This window comes from Mustela putorius, unplaced genomic scaffold (genome assembly GCF_011764305.1).
Source record: "Mustela putorius furo isolate JIRA1106 unplaced genomic scaffold, ASM1176430v1.1 tig00000129_pilon_pilon_pilon, whole genome shotgun sequence".
NCBI lineage: Eukaryota > Metazoa > Chordata > Mammalia > Carnivora > Mustelidae > Mustela > Mustela putorius.
In genome coordinates this window covers 11,000,130-11,026,472 of record NW_025421290.1, presented here as the reverse complement: position 1 = coordinate 11,026,472, position 26,343 = coordinate 11,000,130, and the positions used below count along the sequence as shown (strand labels likewise).

The 26,343-nt window shown below is 44.7% G+C and overlaps 1 protein-coding gene across 3 annotated transcripts in view; it reads right to left on the bottom strand.

The window, feature by feature from the left end:
- Nucleotides 1–23,008: 23,008 nt before the first annotated feature.
- TMEM260 (transmembrane protein 260) overlaps nt 23,009–26,343 on the bottom strand; it is a 68,185-nt gene continuing 64,850 nt past the window's right edge. For all 3 annotated transcript variants that reach the window (XM_045069827.1, XM_004738834.3, XM_013056512.2), the window contains one exon: nt 23,009–23,963. In XM_045069827.1, coding sequence (XP_044925762.1) covers nt 23,709–23,963 — 255 coding nt within the window. In that variant the 3' untranslated portion in view covers nt 23,009–23,708. The remainder of the gene's footprint in view (nt 23,964–26,343) is intronic.

Here is a 26,343-nt window from a genome sequence, read left to right as displayed (position 1 = left end):
ACATGTGTTTGTAAAGATAAAGCACAGGCTACTTTGGGGGCCCTCCCAGGCTATTACAAAGAGCAAGTGGTGCCAACTCAGGCTCTGCATGGCTTTTTAGAATTGAGCTGTTAATTTTTTTTTTTTTTTTTAAATACACACCTCTCTCTGAAAAGGATTTATAGCAACTTACAATAAAGGCAAACACAATAAGGTCATTCAACTAAAATTAGAAAAGCAAAGCCATAGAAAAGAGAAAGAAGTAAGCATTGACTGTCAGGTGTAATAGAGTCACTGTGATTTAGCCTCAGATTAGGTACTGAGCTTCCTGGTAGCCAGGGCAAAAAAGGATACCCAGTTAGATAGTCCATACAACCTACTGAAAGGAAGCAGAACAATTCTCCAAAAGAGTTGTGTTTTTTTCCTTGCATTAAGTTTATCTGAGGGTCTTTGTATAGGAACTCCAAAAGCATCATACAGTGTGTTTGACAATCTTTCTATATAGCAAATGTACAGGCAACTCTGATACAGCTATTTCTTACTATAATTTTTGGCAATTGTCAAGGGCGTACTTACATCACTCACAATTCAATAATGGTAAATCCTGATAGGAGGAAACAAAGTGGGAAATGAAGAGTAGCCAGACAAATGTCTCAAGTTTTGGCTCCTGAGTATTTCATTCACTCATTAACTCATTAGATATTTCTTAAGTCAGGTTCAGATGTGGGGGATACAGCAGAAAACTAGCAGGCAAACTCTTACTGTCAGATACTAAGAAAAAACTTAGTATCCTCAAAGCGATGGGTGGATAGCAGGCAAGCTTCCTTCAGCATAGTTGCTAAATAAGGACAGTTTTAACAGATGGATACTTTCAGATGTCCAGAAATCCCAGCTCAGATTGCCTAAAACAATGAAGAGATGTGGTTTCCTTGAGTCAGCAGCTCAGTGACGCTCTCTCTATGCTATACCACCTTCACTGTTGGCTCCATCTTCCGGCTGAGAGCAATATGGCTATTGAAATTCTGGGAGCCACAAAGATAGGACAACCTTCAGAGCAAATCAAGAGACTATTTCTTCTTGTAGCTTTCACTTAGGATGGAGGAAATGTTTTTTACCCTCTGTACCCACCCCGTTCAGCAGACTCTCTCTTTTGTCTCATGGGCCAGAACTGGCCCCCATGCCCATTCCTGGTCCAGTCCTGGTGATGTGGGTGAGGTCACCCTTTGACCAATTATGCCACCCCTCAAGTTTGGGTTAGAGTAGGCTTCCCCTGTAGTACTTGGTCAGGTGGGAAAGGAGGGTATTTGAGCAAAATTAGTATTGTGTTAGGCAGGAAAAGAGGCAGGGGATAAATGGATGCTGAGGTAGGAAGCTAACACTGCCAATTTGGTCTTTCAGTGTCCCCTCCCTGGGTTATCAAGATTAGGTGAATAGTGATCAAGGCTGTTGGAAGGTCTGTCTGCTTGGCTTCCTCCAGAAAAGAGGATCCTTACTATTTGCCTTATTTCTTGATCTAGACTAACCATTTCCCATACCTTTTGCCACTTCCTCAGTTTAGGTCTTTATTCTACTTGTACATGTTAAAAAAAAAAAAATCCTCCGAAGTGGTCTTCCTATCTCCAAGTTTACTCAAATCAAATCTGTCTTCCACGCTGTTAGCAGAATAATCTTGTTAAAAATAAATGTACAATACCATTCTCCTCCTTAGCAACTGATTTTACTTCCTATCTAGTAGAGTATAATGTAAACCATCTTTGCATTAGCACAAAAATTGAAATATTTAGGTATACATTTAATAAATATGCACAAGATCTAGAAGAAGAGAACTAAAACAACACCAATAAAAGAAATCAAATAAGATCTAAATCAATGGAGAGACAGTCTATGCTCATGGATAGGAAGACTCAATATTGTTAAGCTGTCAGTTCTTCCCAACCTTATCTATAGACTTAATGCAATTCCAATCAAAATCCCAGCAAGTTAATTTGTGAATATTAACAAACTGATTATACAGTTTATATGAAAGGCAAAAGACCCAGAAAAGCCAACACAATATTGAAGAAGAATGAAGTTGGAGGACTGGTACTACTTGACTTCTAAATTTACCATAAAGCTATAGTAAATTGAGACAGTATGGTATTGGCAAAAGATGAGGCAAGTAGATCAATGGAACAGAATGGACCCACAGAAATAGATTCATACAAATATTATCAATTCTTCTTTGACAAAGAGCAGAAGCAATTTACTGGAGAAAAGATAGTCTTTTCAATAAATGATGCAGGAACAAATGGATATCTACATGCAAAAAAATGAATCTAGACACTTTACACCATTCACAAAAATTAACTCAAAATAGATTATTTTCCTAAGTGTAAAATGCAAAACCGTGAAACTTGTAGAAGATAACACAGGAGAAAATCAAGGTGACCTTGGATTGGGTGATGACTTTTTTGGATACAATACCAAAAGCATGACTATGAAAGAAGAAATTGCTAAGTTAAACTTTATTGAAATTAAAAACCTCCACTCTGCCAAAGACATTGTTAAGAGAATGAGAAGTCAAGCTGTAGACTGGGAGAAATTTGCAAGGACTTGTACCCAAACTATACAAAGAGCTCTTAAAACTCAACAACAACAAAAAAAAACAACTTGACTAAAAAATGGGCAAAAGTTCTGAACAGACACCTCACCAAAAAAGGTGTACAAAAGGCAAATAAGCACATGAAAAGATGATCAGCATCATATACCAACAGAGAATTACAAATTAAAATGAGCTACCACTAACACACCTATTAGAGTGGCTAACCACTGACAACATAAAATGCTGGCAAGGATGTGGAGCAACAGGAACTCTCGTTCATTACTGGTGGGAATGCAAAATGGTACAGCCACTTTGGAACACAGTTTGGCAGTTTCTTACAAAGCTAAACAAAGTCTTGCCATACAATTCAGCAATTGTGCACCTTGGTATTTTACCCATGTGTGCAGTTCCATGTGAGTAGTGCGCCCATTCTACAGGGTAGCAAGTTGAGGCTCAGGGAAATTCAGGAATGTAGGTAAGATGGTGGGGGTGCTATTCAAAGAACTTTTGTTCTTTAGAAGAACAAAACTCCTAACATTTGCTTGTGGCTTCATCACAGATGGCCCAGAAAGTAGTCTGGTAGGGAGTTCATTTCAGACCGGAGATGGGTCTGCCCAAAAACCTGAGCTAAATCTATCAGGGTCTGTCTGTAAAGTGAAGGACTGAAGAGATTCTCCAACCCGATGAATAAATAGAGGCACTGGACTTGGTCTCCTCAAAACCTCAGTGTGGCAGAGGAGGGCATTGTGAAATTTCACACTACGGCAACCTCTCTGCCTAGTGTAGTGTCTGGCCCTCAACAGATGCACTTTAAATATCTGCTGGCCAAATAAAAATAAATAATATTTTATTTTCTAATATTTATTAAGTGCTTATCTTTTCAAAGACACCTCCACCTACCCTGTAGCTGATGTGCACATTAGCCATAAGGACTGTGTCAAACAGAATTCATAGCTCTCATGCTATGATGAAGGAGTCGGGACCAGAATCCAAGGTTCCTCCTGCCCAGGGCAGGGCACATTCCCTGTGTCTCAGAGCTGTCTTCAAAGAAGCAAAGGCTTAGTGAGTAGCACAGCTCAAGGGAAGGAGGCTAACATTTACTAAGAACCTGTTATGTATTATATAATTTAATGTCCACACAGTCCTGGGGACTAGATATCAATATTGCCATTTTAGAGATGAGAAAACTGGGGTTCATTGGAGGTCACTGCTTGCCTAAGGTCACAAAGATAACAGGTGCCAGAGTCTGGATTCAAACCCAATTCTCTTCAACTCTGAAACTCATGAATTTTCTTTATTTGATGCCAAGATACCTCCCAGTTTTCTAAATCAGGAAACTCCAAACGGGTGCTATAAAATAAGTCCATTTTGTTTGGAATGGAAACTGGCTCTTATTTATTTATTTATTTATTTATTTATTAAGACTTTATTTATTTATTTGACAGAGAGAGATTACAAGCAGGCAGTGGCTTAACACACTGAGCCACCCAAGTGCCCCTGGCTCTCTGTTATTTCAATAAGAATTAAATAGTGGTAATGATCATGGCTTGTGGGTCCAGCTGATCTGAAGCAGCATCAACAAAGGGAGGGGCCTATTCACCCCCACCTAGCTTCTGTGCTGCTCAGCTTGTACCTATGGCTTTGGATTCATTTCTGGAAGCCGCTTTTCCAGAGGAAAATTGACCTTTAACCCCATGGCCCCAGAAGTGACCACAATGGGCAGTGTGAACCTGTGGAGACCAATTTTTTGAGATGGGGGGTGATGTGTGTGTGTGTGAAGAGATTAGTTGTGTCTAACCTGGAGAAGACTGAGGGAGGCCTTGTGTTTGATAAACTATGGAAAGTGCTATTAGAAGAGGAGCCATGGATTCACCTAATGTGGCTCCAGGAAGCAAAACCATGATCAGTGTACAAGAAAGCCAACTTCAGTTCATAGAGAAGAGCCCCTTCAAATCAAGGATAAAGTGGAGGTCAATTCTAAGTTAACAGGACCTCAGAGGCTACTCCACTCCCTGGCTGGTGGGGGCAGGCGTGAAGAGGGCCTGTGGCAGCTGGGGAGTCACTATTCGGTCCACTGAGAGGTGGTTCAGACAAGGAATCCAGGGGCTGTCTGCGAATGGGAAACTGTTCTGTCATCTCCAAGACTCCCATTCAGGTCTGGGCTGAGGCATTCTAATGGGGGAAGCAGGCCGTGCAATGGCACAGGGCTCTCACTATACTTTGGCACCTGGTTGTCATGTGGGGAGCTGAATCCTAGCTCCGGTGATCCTGAGCACAACTGTCAAAGGGAGGCCCTTCCACTCCTTCCACATCTGTTTCTCTGGCCTCAAGCCATCCTCACTTCCCCTACAAAGTTCCAACTCCTAAGGGTGGCACACAAGAGCCTTCAACAGATGGCCTCAACCTACCATGCCACCCCATCTCCCTATGACTCAGCCCCCACGCCCACTTATGAGGCACACAGGCCTACTTATTGCCCAGACACACCACATGCTTTCAATCCCCTTGCCTTTGCCCATGCTGCTCTCCCCACGCAGGACACCTTACTTTTGTTAGTCTTGGTTAGCCCCTTCTCATTCGGCTCTTGCAATTCTCTAGAAAGCCTTTCATTTTCTCTAAATCCATTATGGCGCTCTCCTGTGGACTCCCATGATGGCCCAGGCTCACCCCCAGGTCAGCATTTATTATGCTGTGGTTGCCCTGTTGACCCACCTGTTTCTAGTCCTCAGTTGGAAACCCCTCAGGGGCAAAACTGCCAGGTTTCCACTCAGTGGCCAGCCATGTGGGGCCAACCCCGTTAGTTGGCTGACAGGTGGCCTCTGAGAGAAACAAAAGTTTGTCCAGTAAATATATAAACAAAAGGTATTTCTAATTCAAGTCACTATGTTTAAGGTCCTATATAATCACGTTTTAAAAGAGGACCACAAATTCAACTGACATTTAATTATAGGGGTTCAAAAGACTGGTTTGGGGTGAAATCATGGAAGCCTCACCATGGAGGAGGGAACATGAGGTAAGTGATGAAGGGGTTGAGAAGGGGCAGGGGAGGCAGGCAGGGGAGTAGAATTAGACACTGGAGTGGAGAGCCCATCCTAGAGATGGGAAGGCCTTTTAAGAGCTGGGTTTGGAGGCCTTGGATACCTGGCAGAGGACTTTGGGCTTTCTCTTACAGGCAGGGTTTGGAAAGAGGAGGGACACTGTGACTGTGCCATGTGAGGAGGCCGAGCTTGGTGTCTTGCAGGATCTCTCAGAGGCTGTTTGGGAGCTATAGTGATGTACCACAAGCAGCCCCGATGGGGTGATTGTAATAAAAATGGCGATGCTAGCCCCTCTGGTAGGCTACATCTTTGCCTCCATTCTTCACCCACTCCCACCCACTCACAGTCTTGCCATGAGGGCAGAACATACGCCCCCCACGTTGAGTTGAGTTGGGTTGACGTTGAGTTTGGCCAAGTGATTTCCCTTTCACCCATGGAATGTTAGCAAATGGGATGTCAGCAAAGGCTAGAGATGCGCTTGCGTCTCAACAGACTTTCTCTGTTGGCTTCGGCCATTCCAATGAGAGGAACATGCTCTCTTGCTGGTCCCAGAAAAATGAGAGGTGCTTTGAACAGCCTGGAACCAAAGTCAGCGGTATCCAGTTCGGAGATCAGCAGGACTCCAACCTAATCGCAGATGCGTAAGCAAGAAACAAATCCTTGCTGTCATAAGCTGCTGCCCATTTTCCTGCAGCTCCTCCTGCACAGAAGGACGAGTCCCTCTCTCTTCCTGTTCTCCCTGCTGTGTCAGGCACCTCAGTCTCTCAGCGGTGTGCACGCTTCTCTTGGCTGCCTCCTCATCAGCACTCAAGCCGGCTCTGCTCTCTCCAATCGTGACATTAAAACCTCCCTCTTGACCCCTAGCCCTCCTCCAGGAATCTGCCTGTTTCTCCTACTCAGTCTGATTTTCTGGAAAGTGGTCCATCCCGGCTGCTCAACTTCCCTGCCTCATCGCTCTGCCCTGAAATCGGAAGATTGCCTCTGCCGGCTCCTAAAGCCACCTACCTTGGACTGCTTCCTCTCTGCCACACTTGACTGTGGCCCACTTTCTCCCCGCCTAGCTCTCTCCCCTCAGTCGTGTGATGCCTCATGGACTCTGCCTCCTCGTCTCCTTCCAGGGCCCTAGTTTCTCTGCCCTTTTTTCATGTTCCTTGGGGCTCCGTCCTGGGTCCTCTTTTTCTCCCATTCTCCACCCTGCCCATGGGAGATCACATGCACTCTGAAGGCTTCGTGTATCACCTATCCACACCCATGGCCTCCAACCCTCCCCTTCAGCCCAGAACTCACTCCTGAGGGCCAGACTCATAAACCCAAACTCCTCATGGACTCTCATTCGTTCATTCCACAAACTTTTTCTTGAGGACTCCTGGCTGCCAGACACTATTGTAGATGCTGGATATAGAGTAGTGAAGGAAACAGATGAACAGCCCTGCCCTCACGGAGCATCTATTTTACTAGAGCAGGGGAAGTCAGACAAGAAATAAACAAAAAAGACAAATAGTATGTTAGAGCCGCTGGAAAGTGGTGAGCAGAGGAGGGATGTCACCCGTGCAAGTTTTTAAAGGCTCACCCTAGGGGCGCCTGGGTGGCTCAGTCAGTTAAGTGTCTGCCTTCGGCTCAGGTCATGGTCCCCAGGGTTCCGGGATCAGGCTCCCGGCTCAGCGGGAAGTCTATTTCTCCCTGTCTCTCTATCTCTACCCCTCATTCGTGCGCTCTCTCTTTCTCTCTCTCTCTCTCAAATAAATAAGTAAAATCTTAATAAATAAATAAATAAATAAATAAATAAATAAAAGCTCATGCTGGCTGTTGTATTACAAATACATGGGGATGGGGTGAAGGCAGGGGTGGGGAGGCAGACAGAAATAGGGATAGCGATTAATTGGGTTCTACTTTTGAGTACTGTGTAGGCACCTCAGACTCAAAATTGAACTCATTACCTTTTCCCAAACTTGTTCTCACTCCCATGTTCTGTGACACAATGAAGGGCACCCAGATTCCTGACTCCAGCCAAAACCCAGAGTCCCTGGCCCTTTTCCTCACATCTAGCCAGTCATGAGTCCTGTCCATTCGTAGCGTCTGAATACCTCATCCGTCCTTGCATTCATTATTTCCCCGGTCACCAAATACTACTGAACACCTACCGGATTTCAGACCAGTATCAGCGAGGTGAACAGACACGATCCCTGCCCTCTCGGTGCTTAGCGTGGGAAAGAGACAATAAAAACAAACAAAAAATGATTTCCTCTCACAATAAGGGCTATGAAGAAAATGAACTAGTTTCAACAAGGAAGAAAACACGAGAGAAATCTTCAGTAAGGTGGCCAGGGAGGCCCTCCAGAGGAAGACACAGGGCTGAGAAGGGCTGGGTCTTGTGACAATGGGGTCTTCATTTCCTAGGGCTAACCATAGCAAGTGACCACATGTGGGGTGCCTAAAGACGAGAGAATTTTGTTCTTAGAGTTCTGGAGGCTGGAAGTCATAAATCAAGATGTCAGCAGGGCCATGCTCCCTCTGAACGCGCTTGGGAAGAATCTTCCCTTGCCTCCTCCTACCTGTGAGGCACTCCTTGGCTCCTTGGCTTGGAGACACACTGCTCCAATGTCTGCCTCCATCATCACATGGCCGCCTTTGCTCTGGGTCCATACCTTTGTGTGTTCACTCGTCTTCTTGTAAGTACCCTTGTCAGGTGCCTGGGTGGCTCAGGGAGTTAAGCCTCTGCCTTCGGCTCAGGTCATGATCCCAGGGTCCTGGGATTGAGCCCGGCATCAAGCTCTCTGCTCAGCAGGGAGCCTCCCAACCCCCACACCCCAACACCTGCCTCTCTGCCTACTTGCGATCTCTGTCAAATAAATAAATAAAATATTTAAAAATAAATAAATAAAGGATCCCTGTCACTGGATGTAAAACCCTCCTGAGTCCAGTATGGTCTCATCTTAATTACATTTACAAGGATCCTACTTCCAAAGACAGTCACGTTCTGAGGTTCTGGGTGAACCTGATTATTTGGGAGCCACTAGTCAACCTGGTGCAAATGGCAAGATCTTTTGCAGGCAGGTGGAGCGGTCTTCACACAGGCCCTCAGCAAGGAAAGGGTTTGGAACAGTTGAGGCCAGTGAGGCTGAAACGTGAGAGGACCCAGAAGAGGGAGCTTGGAGAGAAAGGCAGAGCTGGATCCCAGAAAGAGGAGAAAGGAAAAGAGAGACAGAGACAGAGAGGGAATGAGACACCAGTGACGCAGCAGAGACCCACAGGACAGGAGACCTTGAGAAGGCGGCCAGCACAGAATTTCAGGACAGCATGGCGTTGGTATGTGATGCAACGAGGTCTCCGGAGGACAAAAGGGGAAGAAGGGCACAGAAGTCAGTGGGACTGATGGTGAGGGAGAAAGAGCCCCTTTCTAATGGCTTCTTTTTTCTCAAAGACATAAGAGACAGCTAAGAGGTAAGGGAAGGGGGAGAGGAGAGAAGCAAGCTGGTTTGTGTTGAGGGTGAGAGACCACGCGCATGGGGGTGGCAGGGGGGGGGCTTGCGGGTCTCCAGGACGGGCCCATTTCCTTCATGCCCATGGCCACCCAGCCCAATCAGGCCGGCACCCCTGTTTGATGTCAGCCACCCCCCATGGGCTTCTCTTCTGCACGCCCTGGCTCTGCTCCCAGGCTAGTCCCTCCACTGTTGTCACCAAACTCACAAAGCATCCCACCGCTGTCTGCAACTTCCCAGAGAGTCCCTTTGCCCTCGAGATATAATCCAAACTCTTGAATGTGGCTCCTAAGACCCCATACGAGCTGGTCCATCACACTGCCTCCCGGCTTCCTTTCTTGCCTCTTCCACTTCCAATTCCACCTCTCAACCAGCCAGAATTCTTTTAGGATCCTTAAAGTTACCATTCTTTCTTTTCCCTCCAAGGCTCTGCACTTGCTCTTTCCTCTTCTGGCAATACTCTCGCTCCTGCTGCACGAGCCCTTCCCTCCTCCGCCTGCTAGTTCTCCTCCAGTCCCCTGTCCCCTCTTCCCTCTCAGACTGGCCTGCTCCCCAGGACAGCCTCCCACTTTGGGTCTGGCTATGGGTTCTGCATAATCCTCTATGCTTCCCTTACTAGAGTAGTTACGGTGTTGTAATGTAATTGCTTTTCTGCCGACCCATGGCTCTCTAAAACTATAAACCCCTTAATGGACCATACCTTTGTTTTCATATTATTTGACATATAGCAGGTGCTCAAACCTCCCCCCCCAGACAAAAAACCCTACATCTGTTAAATAAGGAAAACAGTTCATGTCTATGCTGAAGGTCATAAGTAACTCAGAGCTTTTTTTCCCTAAAGATTTTATTTATTTATTTGGGCGGGGGAGCGTGAGCAGGGGGAGGGGCAGAGAGAGAAGTGGACTCCGTAACATCATGACTGGAGCTGAAGGCAGATACTTAACTGACTGTGCCACCCAGGTGCCCTAACTCAGAGCTTTAGAACAGTTGATCCTGCTTCCCCTCCCGGCACAATGCCATTGCACTGGTGACATCAGGGAACTCCACTCTGCATGGCCGTCGGGACACTATTGCCTGTTCATGCTCTGGTTCTCAGTCAGACTTGTAATTGTCCATCTTAAATTGCAAGAAGCTTTGTGAGGTTCCCCCCACCCCAGGATAATCTCTGCTGTGTCTGGCTGCTCCCGTCCACTTCCTGTCTCTTCTGCAATCCTTGGTCTCTTTTATTCGGTTACAGGTTATGCTTTTCTTTGTAAGTGGCACTCTAGCTTCTGAAGGCTTGGGACAGTGTAGGTACTGTAGTCTCTTGGTCACTTGACTTCAGGTTCCCAGAAATTCCTACTTTAAGCTGTTCTTTTCCTGTAGCACCGTCCCACTTCTGACACGTGAGGGGCACTTCCCACACTGCCTTCCAGCAACCTCCTAAGCATGGACTTCCGCTCACATCCGTGTTGTCCTAACATGGCTTCTCAAGTGACAATGGAAAGTAGAAGGGGCTCCCATTTCTGTTTTGTGTTGCTTTCCTGTGGGCAGGCTCTCTGTCCTCTCGGGAAGCATGTTGATTCCTTGCTCATGCAAGCACCCCCAGTTCCTACAAATGGCCATGACCGCTTTGTATCTTTTCCCATTCCATTAGTGATGTAGTTGTTCCTTTTCTCACTTCTAGTCTTCACAGCAAGAAAGTTCCCACCAGCTTCCATGTCATTAGTAGGTAAAATCACCTGCCTCTTGTCCTTCTGCTGTGTTCTAACCAGGTCCTGATCAGAGGAAGAGACGCAACACACTGATCTTTGCTAATTCCTCTACTGCTACAACAGAGGAAATAAAGTAATACCCACCCTCCCTTGCCCTTTCTGTGTTGACTCAGTACCTGTAAATTCCAGGTGGAACAATCCTGTATTACTAATTTGTCCATTTCTGAATGCACATTTTTTTTTTGTTTAAAAAAACTATTCTTGTCTATAGTTTATAAATAAATTTCTTTTTTAAAAAAAGCATGTTTTCATCTCTGTAGTCGTTTGGAGTATAGCAAATACACTGTGTTAATGTTCCACATTTACTCCACTACCTTCTAGAAGGCTTTCTGTACTATAGAGCCTGGGCAATGAAAACTGCATTTCCCAGATGCCCTTGCAGCTGGAGTTTCAGATGTGAGCATGGCTCAGCCCACTCAGATGCACTTCATGGGATTTGTAAGGCAGGACCGAGACATAGCTCTCATTTCTGTTCATTTTGCTGGTAAGCTCAGTCATGTAGATTCAGTTTCCCTGTGTCTGATCACCAGCTTTGCGAGTGTGGTGGGCCGGCGATTTGCTGGCAGGGATTCCAGTGGGCCCTTGTGTGGCTCTGGATGGAGCAGGTGCAGGGACCTCCTGACCATGGTGGCATCCTGAGGATGACAGTGATGTTGAGGTTCTGGAGTTGAAGGCAGGAGCAGTCGCTTCCAATTTTGACAGAGCTTCCTGTTTGTAGAAGGCTGTGTTTAGCTCTGACGGTGGTTAGGTGGTACAGAGCAGTGCTGAGGTCATTCTGGAAGGTTAATGAGCCTGTCTCTTCAGACCTCCCTCCAATCCTGAGAGCCATTTAATGCCTTGTCATGGTCCCTTTCTTGCCTTCCTAGCTGGTATGGATACTGTCCTTTGCAACAGGACCTGACTCATATACCATGCAATATTTGCAATATTAAATTAAGTTTCTATTAAATATTAAATATAGTTTCTGATTAGAAAGATCTCAAGGCAGGAGAAGCAGCTATCTGAAAGGCAAGATTTAGGTCTTTTATTGGCAGCTGCAGCTACAGAGGAGCCAAATTAAGGCTCTTAAAATTTGGGGTGTGCCTAGGACCTTTTGTGACAGCACCACCGATAGGATTTTGAGACCTAGATGGGAGGCAGAGAGCTCTGGAGACACTAACCTTCCCATTAACTTGGACTTGTCCTAAAACTCAACCATATATTGATGAGCCTGCTGGTCTAATTCTTCTGCCACAACCTTTCTAATGACCAGTGCCCTTTTCCTCTTATCTCCCTGTTGTCTCTCTGTCCTTCCCTCCTCTCCTGCAGGAATCCTTCAGTGTCACCATCTTTTCGCACAAGATACACACACACACGCACACGCACACACGCATGCCCACACACAGGGGACTCCATTTGCAAAGAAACCTTGTGATATAAAGGACACACCAAAGTTTCAAGGGAGACATGATGGCAAGATCTGCGGTAGAGCACATGCCTGGGAGAAGGGGCCAGTACTCCTATATGAAAAGCACAAAAAGGAGAAAGTAGTTCCCAAGGTAGGGGGAGAGACTGACAACAAGCACAGGTCTAGGAATGGGCAAGTCTTTCCACATCTGTAGATGTTGGTTCCACTTCGCTACAATTTTAAGATTAGGCAATACTTGCGCAAGGTACAAAATTCACAGCAAAAAAGGATACACATCAAGTTTCCCGCCACCCTTAAGCCCACGCTCCTGGTTCCCCCTCCAGGAACCCGCTCTCGGGTGGGTTTCTTCCTCAGCCCATTTTCCCCGTGGAGCGCCTCTGCTCTGGGGGTGGTGGGAGTGCGGTGTGGAAACCTCCAAAATGGTAGGGAAGAGCTCCAGAAGGAGAAGAGTCTGTGGTGGGGGGCAACCAGGATTCCAGAATCACCGGCTGGGGCCGGGTCGTGGATGGGTCCGATCACGCCGGTGGGCAGGATGTGGGTACTTGCCGGCTCTTGGCCACCCTTCTGGAGATCGCTGATCCGCCTGCCGGAGGTGGGTCCATGCCCTTCCGGTTAGCGCCATGTTGTGTCAGCTTCTGTGATGCTTTCCCTTCAGCTGCAGGGTATGATGCTTGTGGTGAGTGTTTGTTTATACATATCATGTCATTGTGCTTTCGGGTCGCAGTATGTGCACGTGAGGCAGAAGGCTGCTTGGGTTTTAAAGTATGAGGGGCTGCCGAACACCCTCTGCCCCCATCGTGGAACGTTGCCCCATTAGTTTACCCAAGGAAAATCTGTGCCGGTTAAAACAGGTAGTGAGAACAAGGGCGAAGAGAAGAGGAAACCTGAATAATCCTTTGGCAATTCTGAGTGTGACACGAGATTCTCTTCCTTCTTAGCGATTCTGTGCCTTGTTCCTGATAATTTTAGGGTCCGCTATGTCTCTTGCTATGAGAATTAGCATCAGCAGCTTTCAAAATGACTTACCAGTTAACCCCTCCAGAAATCTTAAGACATTATTCTTTTCTTCTCCAAATTTCCCATCCCTAAGCCTTCTAATTCTCCTTCAAATTTCCATCTGTAAAGTTAATACAATCCAATAAGAAAATAATGTGCTCTTGAGACGCTGACATGCTCAGAGCCATTTTATCCTGCCCTAAAGCCTGGAAAGTTTGAATTTTCCTTAGGATAAAAAAAGTAAGAAATAATAGAATAATTCACTGTACTGTAACAATTAAATCCAGCAATTTAACATTGCCCATTGGTAAATATAATGCTTGCAACGACCAAAAGTCTCCCATGTATTGACAGACAAAAACAAAGTTATAAATCTAAACCTCCTATTCTGAACCACATTCCTAAATGTAAATAAGCATCCAAGCATGTTGCTACATATCTTTACAGAAGCAATTACAAACAAGCCTTATCAGTCGCTAAGTCACCAACGCACACAACGCTTATCTGCTATGCCCTCTACTGGATAGAGTACACAAGGCAAGTCGCATTATTTCCAATTAATTTTTGGCATCATCACACTGCATCTGCTTTAGGAATGCAAGGCGTGAAATTTATAGTAGCAGGTTTAATATTCCATCCAGCCAAAATTATTTCGCTACAAGGACTTACCTTTGGTGGAATATTTTGGGGTGGATTTCTTTTTTAATACGTAGATTGCTTCTCCCCTTCCTGCAACCCTCTGTCCAAACTCTCAAGCTGTCACCAAACTCAGTACGTGGCAGGAATAATTTCATGCTGAGTAAAATGTGTTTAATTTCACATCCTGTAAGAATAATTACTTAGCATAATGCCACTTAAAATGTATTTCTATCTGCAAATGCTAATGAAGCTACAAAAACCTGAATCATCTTCGGAAAGAATTAGGGTATTAAGGGGGCTTCTCCTTCACTCCCTCTTCTCCTGTAGTGACTGCCTGAAGAGAGAAACCGGGGCCACAGGAATAATCCGAGACCAGATCCTGCTATCTTTAAACTGGGTGTGAGTCCAGTGGCTTGCAGGGAACTTAATCCCACAGACCCTTGCTGAATCTCCCTAAGATGCTGGAGACACAGCCAAAGGCTCCCTGAGATGCCCAGTCTTCACCCAGTTCCCAGTGGGTGGCCGCTAGGAGGGTGCTCAGGTCCAGGGCCAAGGAGGGCCACCTACCCTGATGGCAGGGCTGGCGGCAGGCCTGTGGCCTCTGGCCTTAAGGAACTTGTCTCTTGGCCAGTGGTGTGCCCAAGTAGTAAAGACCACTGTTGTAACTCCTATTCATCTTGAGGCTTAAAACAGGCAACACAGAATGACAAAGAGCAAAAGGGAAGAGGAGTACTTTGCCATTAAAGTAGTTTTTAAAAAAAGTTTTATTTTGAAATAATTTTAGAATTACAGAAAAGTTGTAAAAATAGTTCCGGGAGCTCTTGAAAACCCTTCACTGAACTTTCCCTAATTCAGGATTGTCCATGAGAGTGCAATGATCCAAACCAAGAAACTCTTAGTACAGTGGTGTTGACTACACTATACAGACTTCAATTCGAATTTTACCAGTGTTCCCACTGATACCATTCTTCTGTTTTGAAGCCGAGCCAGGATCCCATATTGCACTTAGTTGTCCTGTCTCCTTGGTCTCCTTTAACCTAGGACATTCTCTGTCTTTCCTTGCCTTTCATGACCTTTTGAAGAGTACTTTTGAAGAGTACTGGTGAAGTGTCCCTCTCTTTGGGTTTGTGTGATGTTTTCTCACAAGGAAGTGAGGTTATACATTTTGGGCAAGAATATTACAGAAGTGCCACTGTCCTCACCGCTCTGTAGAAGTGGGACCTGGTCCTCGCCTGCAGTGGAGTAAAGCAAGGGCATGTGTGGAAGGCCTGAATGAACCAGCCCGCCTCTGGAACCAGGGTGCTGGGTCTCAGGGGAGGTCAGCACGAGCCTAAGAGCACGTGACAGGCTTCTCACACCTGCCTCCTCCTTTCTCTGTTACTATGGGGTGACGAAGGGAGAAGTGAGAACATTTCTTTGCTATTGGCAGATAGCACTGTGGGTTTTGTTTTGTTTTGTTTTAGAAGTATAGACACCCTACATGGGGCTCAAACTCATAACCCCGAGATCAAGAGTTGCACACTACCGACTCAGCCAGGCACCCCAGCACTCGTGCTATTTATTTATTTATTTATTTATTTTAGATTTATTTATTTATTTATTTGACAGAGAGAGAGATCACAAGTAGACAGAGAGGCAGGCAGAGAGAGAGAGAGAGAGAGAGAGAGAGAAGCAGGCTCCCTGCTGAGCAGAGAGCCCGATGTGGGACTTGATCCCAGGACCCTGAGATCATGACCTGAGCCAAAGGCAGCGGCTTAACCCACTGAGCCACCCAGGTGCCCCCACTCGTGCTTTTTTTAAATCTGGTGCCACTGAGCTCTGCAGGACGAGGGGTGGCCAGGGAAGGCAGAGGATGGTGGAGGATGGTGGAGGATGGTGTGGAAGAGGAGGCGTGGGCAGAGGAGGACCACATGGCAGTGGGTCCAGCGCAGCCCCTCTGTGGGCTCAGCAGGGCTCTAGAACACCGGAGGATGAGATGCACACCTCTGCCTGCGTGGGAGCTTGTTCATTCGTGTGAGGCAGTGGTGGTCAAGTTTCCCATGAGCATTTGTAACAGTGAAGACACAGGCGGGTTACCCTCGGTGGGGTGAGAGGGTAGCAGCGGTGGTGAAAAGGACCCTTGGGCAGATCTGTAAGGTTTGCGTTTTGGCTTTCTCCCCTCTTACAGACAGAAGCTCCACAGGGGACAGGCCCTTGTCTGTCTAGTTCACCCTCTCCCTCCAAAGACCTAGTACCCAGGCCTGGCACATTGTAGGGACTCAGAAAAGGTTTTGATAAAGTGAATGAAGAAAAAAATAGGTGAGTGGGTGAGTACTCATCTGCAGAACATACTGGCAGGCACCCCACTTATCCCCACCCGGACACCCATGACTCTGGACCAAGTGTGGTTTCAGAAGCTCAGCAGCAGTCCCGAGTTCACGACTCCAAGCCTTCTGCCCCGTGCCAGTCCTCTAAGTGCTCTGGGAATCTGTGTCAAGGAGACTATTCCGGAGAGTAGGAGAGGTTTCTGGGACCAACAGAATCCAGGCTGTTTGGGGGAAGGTAGAATCAGATCCAGATCCAATGCAGAGATGGCGAAATCTAAGTCTGAGGAGAGAAGGCAAATGGTAGTGATGTTGAAGCTTCCTTCCAGGTCGACCATGCTTTGGGGAAGCCAACAGGAAGAGGGAAGGACCGTCACAGTACTGGGGTCACATGGGATGGCTCGTCCTTGTGTGTGCGCTCGGATGCTTTCCTTATGAATGGGACGGCTTCCGATTCTTCGTCTGCTCAGTGCTTCTTGGTTACTCTCTTATAACTGCCAGTTTTCCATATAAGTTAAGTAAATAAGTTATTTATCATTCAATTAATAATTAACCATTTATCATCTAAATTGAACTATTTAAGTTTTCCAGATAAAAAGGGAGGCCTTTTTAAAATAAAGAAGAGAGAGGCAAGGCAGCAGGCAGCAGGGGGCTCTTTAGACTTGTTTTACTCCGGTGTAGAAAATGGATGGGAGCTGGTTTTACTGGCATGTTCATGGAAACAGCTGGCCCTGTGAGCAGCTGGTATAAAGCCCATGAGTACTGTATACAGAGCAACCCCTCTATCCTTACCGACGAATCCTCAGTGAATCTCTCCTATCTCCACTCTACAGAAAAGGAAATCAGGGCACAGAGACACTTGCTCCACGTCATCCAGCTAGTAAACGGCAGAGTTGGGAGTCTAGGTCTGATAATGATACTATATAGCACTTCTGGTGCAATCCACAAAAGGCCCGTACTTTCTGGAACAGCCTGGAACCTGGGAGAGTGAATGGAAGAGTTGGGAAGGACTAAGTTCCTGCTCTTTGCTCTTGTAGGGACACATCCTTTCGTGTTCCTGTCCACCTGGGCAATCTGCATGGGAGGGGCCCTGCCCTTCGTGAGTTTCTGTGGGAGACTGCGCTCTGTGATGGGCACTTTCAGGGATGAGACGAAGGTTTTTGTTAGGGTATTTCTTTAATCCTGTAACAGTCTTGCACTATAATAAAAAAGGAACATGGAATCTCTATCTTACTAAAATTTCAAGAAATCACTCTAAAACCAGTTTCTAGTTTTGCTTAATTCTTCCGTAGGTTCACACATTCTGCTTTGTTCACACATCACCTTGTTATTGGCTTGTAACAGTCAACAGGTTCAGGACCTGAGATCAGCTGACTGTCCACGGGGGATGTGGAGGAGGAGAAAAGTACTGTCACATAAATGCTAACCCTGCGAAATAGATCTCCTTTACCTTTAGCCCAGAGTTCTGCAGTGTGGCTCGTGTGGTCTTTGTCTCAAGGATTACACCAGACATACTTGCTTCCCAAAGATGAAGGGTCAAACTACTTCCAACTCTGCCAGGAAACATAGGACATTTAGGGGGATTTCAGATCACGGAAGCCATTCAATGGCTACTAACTGGAATTAGTTGCTTTATCAACAACCATCATAGTTATTGATATTACCACTGTTCTATATATTTTTTACAAATCACGCATATGTCTCAAGAGCCAAATGTGGAAAGAAATCACTATTACCTAAACACTGGATTGGTAATGTTCACAACTAGGAAACCAGACATTTAGGTCTCTGAAGAGGAATCTGCCTTTTTGGACACTTAAAAAAAATTTAATAGAGTGGCTGAAGCAAACAGAACGATCATGAACACTAGCTCTAGATGGCCTTGGTTTCTGGGAACAGAAGTCGAATTCCCCAACTCAGTGAACATTCCAGTGGAGCTGGGACACATTTCCTTCTGCAAAACACAGAAATACTATTATGTTATGAACCCTGCTCAGAAGGGTTAAGGAATACATAAATTAGTGCAACATTTTTCGGATGGAGCTTCCAGTAGTTGATTCAGCTGGAATATAATCTATGCTAACAAGCTCCAAGATTTCAAAGTGACATTTTCTTATCACACTTACAGTGTTTTAATTTGGATACATGTTCCTAAACCCAGAATGGGTAGGAAAATTCTCTGCCAAAGGCTAAGGACACAGGCTCTGTCTAAAAGGGGAGGGAAAAAAAAAAAAAGAAATTATATCTCAGAGGTTTGGAGAAGGGGAAGAAAGCAGGTCAGTGTATGGACTTTTAAACAATATCCTACACATAGTTCTCAGTTTTAGATACCATTAACATCTAGAAAAGTCTATCATTTTCATATGGTTGCATTATTTGGGATCTTTAACGTGACACAAAGTGGACAGTGCAGTGTAGCTGGTTTTATTTAGCTGTGATGGAAATCACATTTACTGAGCCAAACAGTTCATGCTCTGGTCCCAGCTCTGCTACAACCTGGCTGTGTGAAGTCAATCAAGTCGCTTACTGAGTGCAGGCCCGTTTCCTCATTCACGAAACTGAATTTGCCGTGCTAGATGATCCCTTACTAACTTTTTGGCATTCACGCATCTTGGCATGCCAGGGTATCCCTGGGATTTCTTGGGTCTCGAACAATACTCAAGGATCTAGGGTACCAGGTGACCCACGTAGGTCCCATCCCACCATTAGCCCACGATGAGAAAACGGGGTCTCACTTCCCAAGCAGTGTTCTCTTTTGGGTTCAGTGGCTTGCACTTTCCTGTAACAAGCCACAAGCACAGGTAGGATGGGTATTCCCAATGGTTCCACCATCCTGGGATTATTTCACTGAGATGAGAAAAATCTCAAAATATCTTCTTTACCAGGTTCCATTACAAAATTACCTCTTTTTAGGTAACACTTCTACATAGATGATGATTCTGGTGTGCATATTTTCAAAAACAGGACATAATATCCATTTATCAGTTTGTAATCTAGAATATATAGAGATTCTACTCCACCTATTATATTTCTGTCCCCTGGTATTACTGATACAGGTTTACAACAATTGAAGTTATGAGAAGGTTAAATCTCAGATTTGGATTTCTATTTACCTTTCATTAGAATGTTATTTAACATCCTCCTCACCTAATAGCAATTATGGACAAGGCAAGACAACTGGGGAGCTGGAGAAGCTCCATCCCTGGGATGGAAACTCGGGCCAATTATCGGCCTTTGTGTTTGATCCGCATCTTGCAAGTTTCTCTACCTTATCAACTCGACTTTTCTGAAATCACCACAATACCTATGTCACTGAAAATTAACCCTAACCAGTAACACCTGGGATCTGAGTAAAAGATCCAGAAATTTCCATTTATAGGTCAATAACTGTGGTATTCCACAATTATTTTTTATTTTTTATTATTTTTATTATCTATAGTTTGGGAACCTCTACGCACCTCTCCACCCCCAACTTTTTTCTTTTTGCACTATGACCTAAGCTAACCTTTCTGTATATACCCTTTCTACCAGATGTACATTACAGTGTTGAAGAGCAAATCAGAATTTTTTTTAGAAAAATCCCTTTCTCAAGATATATTCCTATTAGTTTGCTTTCCTATATCCAGGTAAGCACATTGTGTTATTCCTGAGGCTTTTTTTGCACTGTCCTATGCTGATCCAAATCAAACAGACCTTTCGAGGGTACTGACAATGACGTCTTCATCGAATATGATCGCTGCTAAAGCTGTAGCTCCCTGTTTGCTCAGTAACACTGTGCCAAGATCTTGGCCTTTAGATGTTCCCAGAATCCCTGGAAACGTTCCTTATTTGTTTGTGAGTATAAGCTCTAGAATGATTCTGCATCCACAACAAAATAGGAGGATGAATAAAGCAGTGTGAATCTTTTCCTGGGCTGCAATTTCTTTTCTTCACCTAACCACAGGACTTGGAGCCACTGAGAAGACAAGTAATACTCTATGTTGGTGCATTTACAAAATATACTAGCATTAAAACAGAGTAAAAGGATTTGCTGTAACAGGATCCATTTTTTCTTTAACCTTTGGTATTAAAACTCTTCTTTCTGAATACTAAATGTATTAACATTTCTAAATTCCAAGGGATACTGATGGGAACTATGATTAACTATTGTTTAACTTTTAAAATATAAATTAAAAAACCAGTCTTCATAGGTCCTAGCCTGATGACTTGAAGAAATCAGCTGGGTATCAAAAAATCATTGTAACACTCAATCAAAATGGGCTTTATTTAGATATCACAAAGGCTAAGGAAACAATGGTTCTATCATTAGGAAATACTAGGAAGATGGACAGAGATAACACTTCACACTGTCTATTAGACGATCTCAAGAAAGTACACTAGAAATTGATGCCCTTCTATTTTGGCTTTATTATGGGTCATAAGACAAAAGCATTTTTTTTTTTTTTTTTAAAGAATGGGGCCTCTGAAATACACTAAGAAAAGAGGATTCAACAATAAGAAGGGAGCCCAGCTTTCATCAGTGGGCATGGGGCTGGGGGTGGGGGCGGTTAGAGGGCACGGAGCCACTGTGTCCTGCCCTGCATACCCTCGGCCGGGCGCCAGCCTCGGGGCCGGGCAGGAGGGCACCGCAGCACCAGGAGAGGCAGGCGATTTTGCTGGCTCCCACAGAAAGCAAGATTGCCTACTGATGGCCTTAAGAATGGCACATGAAGGCCTCTCAGGCTAAAGTCCAGGCAGAAGTTGGCCTTGTGGGGTTCCTGTCGTCCTGCCAACTCGTGGCACTCTGGGGACATTGCTAGGAGAATCCTGGCCAAATCCTGCATGAGAAGTCACCTCCTTCGCATGCTCTTCCATGTGGGGGGGGGTGAGACTAAAGGAGACCCCTTCTGTCAGGTCTTGTGGTGCTTGTGCACCAGCCAAGGAAAAGGAAGAGCAAGAAATAGAAAGCAACTTGTTTAACCGCGCACAAGAGAAGGGAGAGAATGCTTCAGAAGAGCTGATCTGGGAACAAGCCCGACGGGCCCAAGTCTCAGCTCAGCTTTTTGTTTTTTGCAGGTGCTGAGGGTTTTTAGCAATTTGAATAATTATGACCCTATCTACTTTGGGCCATCACATAGATATCATTGCTTTCTTCAAGAGAGAGCGGTCCAAAGCCACTGCCACACAAAATACCGGGCAGAACAATCTATGCACCATATGACCACAGTCGGAACCGGACGTCCATCCTGACGGACGTCCGGAGCGCCTCTGCAGAGACACAGACGTACTAGGCAGATATCCTCAGAAAGAGGCCACCATTTGCCATCCTTAAGGCCACCAACAGGCAATGTTGCTTTCCGTGAGGTCCTTCCGACGCCACGTGTGGACAGATGCCCACGGATCTCCAGATACTCCCTCGCCTCACCGGTGCCCGCCATCTCTTTCCTGAACCGAGAAAAACAATGCCTGGGCCGGGGAAAGTTCATTTGAATTTGATTGTACTTTTCCTCTTGAAGAAAAGTGGAAATCCGAATCGCACATGATTTCTTTCAAACGGATAAACTTAGACGATTTCTCAGGGCTTCCGTCCATTTTTTCCACCACGCCGCATCCAACAGGTTTTTGTTTTAAGGTAAACCAGGTTTTTGGTCCTTCCCTGTGGAGAAGTTACTTTCAAGTCAGTGAAAGTTCTTGGCCCATGATGAAAAGTCTTTGCCAATTAGTACTCAACAACTCCAATTCATTTTTTTCTGGTTCAAGATGAGTAGGAGCCTAATAAGGCTGTGATAAAAGGGCAAAAGGCACCGAGAGCCAAAAGCGGATTAATGAGCTCCTCCATTTATTTGTCTTCCTAACAGCTGAACTGTTACAACTATTGACACTCTTCAAAAGGTTCCGCTCTGAACCCTGTCCAGGCACTGCAGGCTCCAATGGACATCTTCAAATCCAGAGAATGGAGGGGCAAGAGCTTCCCCCGTGTGATGCCAAAACCAACAAAGCCCCATGGATCAGGTAATGAAACTTCAGCTTTTCCCCCTTTGAGATTTATTTACTGGCAGCTGACAAGGGGCAAATTCAGCTCGAATTGTGCAGTCAAGGCCCTGTCAAGCTTTGAGAGGCACCCTTGTCTTGAAGCACCTTCATGACTGGCATTTCACTCAAAAGCCCTCGGCACTGGTCCTTAACAGCTTATGACATCACAAAGGACACTCCAGACAGATGCCTACATGGCATCCTGCAGCATTTTAAAAGAGAATTAGTGGTTTTAATTATGGTCGTAGTATGAAAGGGAACCATGCAAGCTCCACGGGAGACCTTTGATCAGACCCTTTTGCTAGTACAATGCCACGGAACTGTGACTATTCCTGGTAAGGGGCCTTTTCTTGCTGAATGACTCACCAGTGATCTTTGAATGCAGACAAGCTTCTAGCCCTCCCTCTTCATTAGTGAGCATTTCTATACAGGGGCCTATATAGCGCTTGGAGTCTAGGAGCTATACAATTGGGGGGAAAAGAATCCCTACAGATTCTGGCCTCTACTTAGGAAATGCTGAAGGACTCGGAGTGACTTTATTCATTAAAACAGGTTGCTATTAATTAACTGTCATAATAAAATAAAGAACTATTATTTGCATTTCTTACTATGTTCTCTTTAGTAATATGTATAAAAGATGCTTGTAACAGAAATGAATTTATTGAACCACTTCCCCATCCCCCTGCCCCCCCCCCCGATCCCCGCCTTTTTTCTCTCTCTCTTTTTTTTTTTTTTTGCATTTTGGCAGCAGGAGCCTACTAATTATTGGGCCCGGATTTACGAGCCCAAACAGAAGTAAAACATAAATATAAAATTAACTAAGGAAATACAAAATCCTTTTTATTTGCCACTTTATGCAACCGAAAGAAAGCAAACAAATTAGCTTTATTTTTTAATCATTTCAGAGAATTGTCAAAGACAATAAAACTCCCAACTTTTTTCAGAATGTTCACTGGGTTGGTGTTTAGCTTGAAGTGTGAGATTATGTAACAACCATAGCTACTCAGGAAAAAAAAAAGGATTTTTAACTTGAAGCAGAGCAAAGTTAGCTCTTTAAAAAAAAAATCGCTTTTGGGAAACAAAAAATGTGTCTTTGGTCTGGTATTACTATTTTATGAATTTAATCTTCAAAATTGATCCCAATAATCAATAAGCAATTTTCAACACTGATCCCAATAAAAGACTCACAATCGATATTTAAAGTAAGTGAAAATAGCCCATTCTCTTCTAGCATCTAATCAAGCAAAGTCATTAGGTGAGAGACTGAGGAAGTAGGAAGGTTTTCAGGAAGATTCTCACTGATATGCTAATTGACACTGGGTACACAGAATTTGCATACATAGCACATCACAATCATTTAAACACCCAACGAAACAGGATTGTTGTACCAGATCTGGGAGATGACTGTCTTGAATTTGTAAAAAAATTTTTTAGTTTTTTTTTTTTCTTAGAGGAAAAACGTTTGGACTTTGGAATTCCGGAAGCTGAACGATGAGCAACTTTTTCACATCCTGCTGCCTTAGACATTTTTCCTATTTCTCAGACTTTGCAGTTCTTTTCTTAGGTGCTTTAGAGCAACGAAAAGATCAGGCAGCTGTGGATCATTCTGCGCTTTCTGGGTGTAGAGACGAAAGTGTCTGATGGTTTCCGATAACAAGACTTCGGGGTCTACACCTCTTTCCTGAAGACGTAACATCCGCTCACAGGCGATGGCATAGTTCTTGTGCCAATTCACTGGGTGTTCCTTTTGTAAAGAGACGATCTCCTTATAAAGCTGAAAAACAGCAAAGACGTTGGTTTGCCATTGTTATCCCTTGACTTTTTTTCAAAACACAGAAAACACAGAGGAATTAATCATACAAGAGGAAAAATCCAAGCAGCCTATAGTAAAAATCGAATCATTGCCAGGCCATGCAGAAAATGCAAGAATGTGACTGTAATTATTACGGTGGCAGGAGGCAAATGTGCTTCATCTGAAACTGCTTCTGGGGTTTTTCGGATGTTGCAGAGGGAACCCAAGACGCACTGTGTCAGGACAAAATGCTCTTCCTCCAGAAAGATGTTCTGGGAAAGGGATTTAGCTCTAATTCATGAAAAGCTATTTACTCAACAGGCAGAAAGGTTGAAACTCTAAATTTAGCTGTTGGAGAAAAAAAATAGCTTTCTTTAGAAAACTGCATAGAAAAAGAACTGGAAGGAATTTAAATTTTGACCCTCTTTTTCACATAAATTTCTCTCTTGTTAGAAACAACAGTAGTAACAATGGCAACAATAAACCAGCTCCAACAAATCCATCATTGAATAGGCTGGGCGTAGGAGAATTTAAGAGACATCCTTAGAGCGAGATACCAAAAATCTTCAGGGCATCCTATAATTACAATTTCGACAATTAAAATTTTGCCCACAGAAATCAGGAATTTTGTTTTGCAACATCGGAGATCATAGGAATTTGGACAGAGTTTGAACCTTTGATATTGAGTTTTCCAGGGAGAAACATTAAAATTTAACAAATAAAGTAGATCCAAATCTGCACATTGGAATACTAGACTTGCTTATTTGGAAATTCCACAGCCTTCTGGGAGATTGGCAAGTTGGAGCTGGATCTGCAGGAACACGAAGTTGGCCACAGATGCGGTGAACACACAGAACGAGGAACAAGGAATGATGCTTTCTCCAGGGACAGGGGCTTCCGCTGTTAGAATGGTATCCATCACGTCATTCAGTGGAAAGGGACCCGATATACTAGCTATTGCCCCAAATTCCACTCCAGGGCAGATAAATGCATCCCTACCTAACCTACTTTTAAATTGCATCCACAGGAAAAATCTCAGAATTCATGTTCAATGTGTCATTTTGGTATTTAATAAGCTTTGGTCTTTAAGCTGGCTTTTAAAGCAGTTTTCCCCTTTGCTTCTTTCCCTCCAGAACAAAGGAAACAGTCACCTTGAACTTGGATGGACATCATAGCTATGAAGCTAGCCTCCCACTCTTCCATTCTCTTGGTCAGATATCCAGTATTTCTCTACCTTTCCTCATGGTCTATTGACTCTACTGTTGCTTCTCTTCCCAAGCGTCCCTTCGAAGAGGGAGGGATGCATGTGAAGCGCACGGCACACTGGCCGGCACAGCACAAGCTCAGAACTGTGCAGCTTCTTTACCTTCCCGAGTGCTCAAAGACCTACCAAGGTTCTGGAGTTCAAAACAGAGGCCAGCCCTTCAGTGAGCACTGTTCCAGTGGCTCAAGAGAAAAAGAGGCTCAGTCGTGTGTTCCCTGTTATGTATTCTCTAGCTATGGAACAATCATACTGCCCGTTTCTAGAACACTGTTACTGACACACCATTGACTTATCTGGGGTGGCTCATGAAGCCACATGTGCTGTATCTTAAGAAGCTGGTCACTTCTCATCCCGTGGAATTATATTTCCTCTTCTATGGGTTACTGTGACATTTATCTTGGCAGACTCTATTCTATTTACTGGGGACACCCATTTATCAAATGTATTCCTAAAGATAACGGCTATTTCCTGCTCCCCCACTATTCCTGAACTTTAGGTCCCCCAAACTTAAAGTTCTGTATACGCTATTGAGTGGAATACTATAAAAAACAACAAAAATGTCCTGCACCTAGAAGAATGTTCTTGAACCACCAGTGCCAGGAGGTGGATTTGTGTGGACCCATCACGTATTTGACCCTATTTGGCTTGCAAACAAGGTCACACATCTGGAGACATACACACAGAAGAGACCTACCGATTTGTGTCCACTGAAAAGAGTAAAGTTTACAGGCCCAGAGGGAAAATATATCTGTGAATTAGCTTCAGTAATGGCCTAGCCATTGACCATGGGATGGGTCAATGATAAGAATATGAAATAACAGTAAGTCTCAGATTTCTCCTCACTGAATACTGCTTGTTTTTCACACAATCACAGGGTATTAGAGATGAATAGGATATGGCCTCAGAAGGACACGTGAGATAATTGATAAAGCTTAAAGCCCACTTCTATTTTTAGAAGAAATCGAGGCCTGGAAAGGTGAGCTTAGAGTTGGCAATTAACGGTGGCGCTGGCCTTGAACCTGGACCTTGCTATTGCCAGATGGAACTCTAGCTTGTCATCTCCTATAATCCATCCCTTGCTGTCCCTGGGTGGTGCCT